The sequence below is a fragment of the Manacus vitellinus genome, unplaced genomic scaffold (assembly GCF_001715985.3).
Source record: "Manacus vitellinus isolate BGI_N305 unplaced genomic scaffold, ASM171598v3 scaffold_62_pilon, whole genome shotgun sequence".
Taxonomy (NCBI): Eukaryota; Metazoa; Chordata; class Aves; order Passeriformes; family Pipridae; genus Manacus; species Manacus vitellinus.
This window is the reverse complement of record NW_021940704.1, coordinates 635,169-642,074: the sequence shown is the minus strand read 5'-3', so window position 1 is coordinate 642,074 and position 6,906 is coordinate 635,169. Positions and strand designations below refer to the sequence as shown.

The 6,906-nt window shown below is 64.5% G+C and overlaps 1 protein-coding gene across 1 annotated transcript in view; it reads right to left on the bottom strand.

Annotated features, from left to right (window-relative positions):
- Positions 1–6,106: 6,106 nt before the first annotated feature.
- Positions 6,107–6,906, bottom strand: part of UTP14A (UTP14A small subunit processome component) — a 4,760-nt gene continuing 3,960 nt past the window's right edge. Inside the window, exon 9 of the mRNA XM_029963746.1 lies at positions 6,107–6,842. Within this exon, the coding sequence (XP_029819606.1) occupies positions 6,576–6,842 (267 nt within the window). The 3' untranslated portion in view covers positions 6,107–6,575. The remainder of the gene's footprint in view (positions 6,843–6,906) is intronic.

Genomic DNA, 6,906 nt, shown 5'->3' with positions numbered 1-6,906 from the left:
TTGCAGCTCCTGGCACCACGAGGAGAAGGCTGAGGTGGTTCCTTGTGTGCTTGCTGCCATGTCACGTCCATGTCACCACCCTGGACATGTCAGCTTCCACTGGGAAGGTGGGGTTGTGGCTGAGAAGCCAGGGGAGGGGTGAAATGTTGGGATGAACAGAGTGTCCATTGCTGGAGGTCTCTCACTGAATTTCTTGGGACTTCTCTGAAGAAGGATCCTCCGTGCTGCTCCCTCTGAAGTGGGCAGAGCTCAGCTGGGTTTGGCTGGTGCAGTGACACTGGTGAGAAGTGTCACCTCTAACTACAGCCTTTGTCCTCATGTGTTTCTTGGGCTGTCCCTGCTCAGACAACAAACATTGGCAGCACAGGTGACAGTGCAGCTAGAAGGTGACACTTTGTCGGGGCGGCTGCCTTCTCCTCCCTGCTGGCACCCAGGGCCAGGGAATGGTGGGCAGGGAGGCTGTGAGTCCTGCTGGGGATGTGACAGGCCAGGCTCCTGCCTGCTGTCCTGCTGTGCAGCCCCTCTTCCCCCTGCTCCCCAAGGGATCTGGGACACAGGAGGGACATGGGATGGAGTCCCACCTCCTGCGTGAGAAACTGGATCTGTTATGAACTCATCTGTTATGAACCACATTTTGAACCCGGCCGCTGGGGACAAAACAAGGCTGCTCCTGCCTCGGGAAGGGGACTTCACGGCTTGAGGTTTTGGGTGGGTTACCTTTGGGCCACCCATGGGTCCCCCACGGAGCTCGGGGCTGGTCTCTTTCTCCTTGCACACTCCAGGCCTCCGTGCTGGCCGGAGAAGAGAGGAGAAATGAGGCATCGCCCCTGGTGAGCAGCATGGACAGGAGTCAGCAGGCACACATCACCTCTGCTGCCCTCCTCCTCCTCTGCATCCCAGGAAAAGCCCTGGGCTGGGAGGGCACCACTGATGGGTGAAAATGTGGGGTCATAGGGATAAGGCGGGGAGGAACTGTGTTGTGCCTGGGAGCCGTGGGAAGAGCTGGCAGCCAGGGCAAGGGCAAAGTGATGGAGAGAAGGAGGATGCAGTGGGAGAGAAGAGCTTTGGGTGCCAGGGGAGCCCCAAAAAGCAGTCAAGGAGGCTTGCAGGGCTGGCAGGGGTGAGAGGGGTGCCCGCAGTGAGCCCTGGCTCCACTCCAGCCCTTTTCCGCGCAGCAGGAGGCTCCGGAGAGCAGCTGGCTGCGGGCAGAACTGGGCCTGCCCCTGCTCCCAGGCTGCTATGCCAGATTCCTGCTCCTTTAGTATCCGTCCCCCAGCCCTGAGCCCCCCAGGTTCGGCCTCGGCAGCCGCCTGGGGCTCCTAATTGTAACGGCAGACAAAGAGCCGGGCTCTGACCGCAGCACTGCGTCTGGCAGCCTGTGCCTGGGGACGCTGGAAGTGCTGCCGGCAGCCTCGGCAGTGGCCGGGCTGTGAGGGGGCCTGTGGCCCCTCAGGAGCTGGAGGCTGAAATGGCCAGCGATGCCTAAGCCACAGGCATCACCCCCAGGCTCCTGGCTGCAGCCCCCCACCGCTGATCCCCAGGGCTGAGGGCTGTCACGCTCCACATGGGATGTGGGAGGACCTGCCTGCTGCTGCTCTGCCAGTGCAGAAGCCCCCGTGGGGGCTCCGGGTGGCCCTGGCTCAGGACAGGGCATGGGCGAGTGAGGAAGGTCGAGTTGGGAAGGGAGGTTGTGCAGAGGGAAGCGGCGGGGGCTGTAGGAGGGAGGGGCGTGGGGGCTGAGCCAACGCTGCGTTTCCCACAGGCACCGAATGGGCACGGGTGTGTCCCAGCGTGTGTCCCAGCGGTGCTCCCGTGCTTCTGCCTGCTGTCTCTGCAGCGGGAGCTCCGGGTTTGCCAGAGATTCGCTGTGTGTGGAACGAAAGGTGCCACCTCTGCGGTAGCTGTGCTCAGACGAAGCTGCTATTGTAACACTGGCCAGGGCACACGTACAGGCAGCTGCCTGCCAGGAGGACATCTGCCTCTGCTCACCCCCGGCTTGGCCTCAATCCTGCCCTTTGGGGATGGTCATGTCCCCCCTGGGAGGTTTTTGGTGCTGTGTCTCTGCTGGAGCTTGGCCAGGTGTCCCCCAGCTCCCAGATGCTGCCGGTTTGGGGCTGGGGTACCTGGTCTCCTCAGGTATAGGGGTCCAGCACGGTGTCTGCTCCCCACCTGGTGTCCCCGACATCCCATCCTGGCCCCCACGTGCCACTGGGGGAGCTGCAAGGTGACAGCTGGGACAAAGTCATCACGGGGACACGAGGATTTACCCCTGTCCTCCCCAGGCTGGGGACAGGCAGGGACCTGCCACCTCTGGGAGACCCTGCATATGACAGCACAGCCCGATGACGCGGGCTCCCCACTCTGGGAGGGGGACAAGGCTTTAGTGGTTGGCTCCAGCCTCGACGTTCGGTAGCCGCAGCTAACCGGTGTCCCAGCGCTTGTCACCGAACGGTGTGAGGAGCAGTGGGTGACACCACAGGCACCCCGGAGCCACCGCGGGGCCCAGCCACCCACGTTCCCGGGAATGGTCCCACTGCGGGGCGAGGGTCCCGGCTACAGCATCTCGGCGGAATCTCCGGCTCAGGTTGTGCCGTGCTGGATACGGCATCTCCATGGAAACCCCCGGCTCGGGCGGTGCGGGCTCGGGAGATGCCATCTCCACGGAAACCGCTGCGGCGCCCGGATGCGGCCGGGATGCGCCGGGCACCGGTACCACGGAGGGAGAGATGGGGTGTCGGGGAGCCCTTGGTGGGGGGCGATGGAGGCTGAGAGGCCTGGGGAGCAGGGACCACTCCGACCCCCGCACGGGACAGGAGCGACAGGGAAGTTGGGGGGAGCACTCCTGTGCCTGAAATTCCAACCGCAAACCTTCCTCCCCAGCTCTCTTCGTCCTGCACTGTGCCAGGCTGAGCCTCACATCCCCGTCCAGCCTGGGAGGGCTCAGCCCCTCTCCCCCCCCGGGGAGTGGAGCTCAAGCCCGTTCTGGGGAGGATCGTTTCCAACCCGTGGGGGCTGGAGGTGTTCAGGGATCCCAGCGAGCAAAGGCACAGAACCCCAGGGATCCTGGGGTGCTCCATGAGGGCCCCAGTGCTTGCACTCACATCCCGAGCTTGGGAAGCCAGAGGGACAAGATTTCAGCTCCAGAAACAGCCCAGATAAAATATTTTACAGGTTATTTATAGCCTGCATTAAAAAAAAAACAAACCCACAAACAAAAAAGAAACCAAAAAAACCCCAATTCCCCCCCCCAAAAAAACAGCGACCAAAAAGCCTTTTGTTTGTTGATTTTAAATCTGCCTTTTACTCCATCCCGCTCCCGCTGGCCTCCCAGGATGGTGGGTGCAGGAGCCCGGCTGCACCGGCAGCTCCCCTGCGCTGGAGCAGTGCATGGGCTCGGGCACCGGCTCTGCCGGTGGGTCCCTGTCCCAGGGGACCCCGCGGTGGTTGTGCCGCTGCCTTGGCACTCCCCAGCCCCACAGGCAGCGCCGGCCGCCCCTTTGCCCCGGTTGCCGGTGGCCCCCGTGCCAGCTCGGCTGGGCGGCCGAGGGCCGGGGGATTAGCCCCCGCTCCCCGCTGGCACCGGTGAGCTGCTCGGCCGCCCTTCGACCGGCGGCTCCCGGCTCTCCGTAAGCCCGGCTTTGACGTAGCCCGGAAAGTAGGCCAGTAAGAGCAACCGCAGCCGCTCGCAGCTCTCGGGGGACGCGGCGCTGGGGCGGCCGAGGGAAGGCTGCGTGTTCGCACCGCTGCTCCGGGGCTCCCGTGGCCGAGGTGGCGGCCGGCGACAGCAGAGCTTTTTGTCCAGGTTCTCCCCGACTCGCACCTCGTCCGGCAGCCAGAGGCCGGCCCTGCTGCCGCGGGAAGGGCGAGGATCAGGACGGGGAAGTCCTTGCAGGGAGCCGTCCTCAGCCCACAGCCGTGCCGGGGCCCTGGGGGCTCCCCGGCTCGTTTCTGTCCCCCCTGCAAAGGGCTCCCCCAGTCGTAGCTCCTCTCCCCACCTTCCCTGCTGCCCTGGGAGCTGCCAGTGGACACCCCTGGCATCCCCCTTTCCTGCAGCAGACCTGCAATTGGTTATTAACTAAGAAACCCCATGCTCCTGTGCCCAGCAAATCCACTTCTGCAGGGAAGTCAGAGGGATAAGCGTTGCCTCGATGTGGGAGCTCTGGATGAGCCTGTGCCAGAGTGGGGGGCCCACCCAGCTGCCTGGAGGGGTCAGAAGGTCAGCACCAGTGGCTCCCAGGCACCAGGATCCCTTCAACTCATCCCAGCAGCTCATGCTGATGCTTTCCCTGTTTATTTTTGAAGCATCTCTGGATGCTGAAAGCCCCAGTTCGAGCCCAGTCCAAGCCCAGCTCCTTGCAGGATGAGGCAGATCCAGCAGTCTGGCTACAGTTGTTCCCTCTCATGCTGAGCATCACCCACACTCAGGCTGCTGGACACACCAGCTATGCACGAGGCAGCCTCAGTACGGGGATCTGCACCTTGACAGGTCCCCTTGCTGCTCCAGGTGATCCAGCTTGTGACAGCAGCAAACCCACCTGCTCCACCCAGGCCTGAGCTGCTGTCACACCTGGTGGTCCCGGTCCTCTGCAGGATCTGCACCCCAGGGGGAGACTGCCCTGGTGCCACCATCATGCTGGCCCTGCGGGGAGTCACATCGGAGCCGGGGAGGTCCCAGTTCAGGTTGGGGCAGGGCCAGACCCCGCGGGGCTCTGCCCCCTCCTCGGGGGACAGAGATGGCACCACGCACGGCAGCAGCAGACCATCCTTTGCCATGAGGTGGGCCAAATTTGGGGATGGAAGAGGCGTGGGGAGTACCCCCTCCCTGCAGAGAGGCAAAGAGCAGGACAGTGCTCTACAGCACCTGCTGAGCCCGAACCAGCTCTGCTCTGACAGGCATCAGGCCCCTCAGGACCGTTCCCCACCCGGGTATTCCGAGCATCCCGGGGCTGGAGCTGGGGAGATGGGCTGGGTACTGGGGCAACCCGTACCCAGTCTGTACCAGCTGAGCACTGTCCTGGGGCTGGGGAGGAGGAAGGCAGAGCCCTGGGCCAGGGCAGGCGAGGAAGGGCCCCTGCAAGAGGGACAGGGACAGCAGTGCCGCAGGGATCTCCTTGCCTCAGTCCCCGGGGTCTGAAGGGGGCCCGGGGAGGGCTGTGGGCAGGTGGAGGGGCTGGCGGGGGCCTGTGCCTGCCCCACGTGAGCCCTGCCTCCCCCTGCTCAGGGCGTTTCACCTTTTACTAAAACAAACACGACACCCCCCTCGCCCCCCCGCGACAACCCCGGGGGCGAAGGTTTCCCATGGCAGAGGGACGCGGGCTCCGAGCTGGGGCCACCAGCCCCGCGAGGGGCTCTCGGCGTCACGGCACGGAAATGCTCTCCGCTTCCTTTAATTTTTTTTTTTTTCCCAAACAACACAACCGCGGCCCCATCGCAGGCCAGCGCTCTGACCCGCCCCGGGTGCTGCGGGGGCCGGAGACAGCCGGGCCGGGTCCCCGGCGAGGCCGTGGCACAGCCAGCCCCCAGCCCCACGTCAGCCCTCACTCCCCTCCCAGCCCAGGAAGGGCCAGCCTCTGGAGCCCTGCGGGGTTTTGGGTGGGAATTGTGGAGTCACAGGGTACCCACCGTCAGCCTGGAGGGGTGCCTGTGCCCCAGCCCCACAGGACGACCCCCACTTTCCCGGTCTGACCCGGCTGCAGGGCAGAAGGGCAGCCTTGAGACCCGGCAGCGCGCGGGGCCCCGGGCAGGCTGCAGTGCCAAGGTGGGAGGAGGTGTCCCTGGCATGAGGGACATGTTTCCTGGGATCAGCAGCAGCTCCAGCTCCTGCGCTGGGGCTGGGAGTGTTTCTCCAACTGGCGTGAGCACAGCCCACGTGGGAAGTGGGGGGAGAGGCCTGGAGGGATCCCTGAACAGTCCAGTAGGCTCCGGCACATCCCTCCGCCTTGGTGCAAGCACTGAGCACCTGGCTGTCACACTCCCAGGGGTGGCTGGGCAGGGGGCATGGGCTCAGCGGCAGCAAGAGGCAGAGGCGGGCAGCAAGAAGTCCACGGGCTGCCTGGGGACAGAGCCAGCTCCCAGCACGTGCAGAGCAGCAGCAGCACCTCATAGAGCCGTTTCCAGGTGACCACGTTTATTAATGCTGGGCAGGTACCTTGGGGGTACAAGCGGACCTGAGGAACATCCCCTTGGGGCCGAGCTCAGCATGGCAGGGCAGGGAGAAAGCCCCTTTGGCCAACATTTAAAAGTACAGAGAGGTAAAAAAATAGGGATATGGAAGATGAAAGCACAGGGCAGGTTGGGGGCAGCTGCTCCAGCCCCTCACTCCCAGACCTGCCCTGCCACAAGCCCTTGACCAGCCTCTCACCCTCCACTCGGCCAAAGCACTGGCCCCGCGTGGTCCCCCAGGGCAGCATGGAGGGCACCAGCCATCCCAGCCTTGGACGCTGCCAGGGCAGCCACATGGACGCAGCCCCGGGTTTCATTGCAGGGAAAGAGGAAGAAGGAACTGGACAGAACCAGGAGCTTCTCCTGGTACCTGTGCCCGCTCCAGTCCAAGCCCTTGGGCCGCAGGCACGGAGTTACCGCGCTTTGCGGTGTGGGCGGCGCCGGGACGGTGCCCGTCCCCGGGGCAGTGCCTCCTCCCTGGGGCTGGCCCCACTGCTGGGGGCCGTGTCGGGGACATCCTCAGCCGAGATGGGCTGGATGATGTGGCCGGCACGGGTGACTACGCGAGGGGCTGTCAGCTTCTGGAAGGCACGCTGTGTGTTCCACGTGGTGCCCACGGGCGTCCGTATGCTCTGCTCGAACTGCTGGTGCCGCTCGAAGGGGAAGGGCAGCTCACTGACCTGCGGGGACAGCACAGGGGTAATGTCTCTGAGCCCCTCAGCCCGGCCCTTCCATCTCATGCTA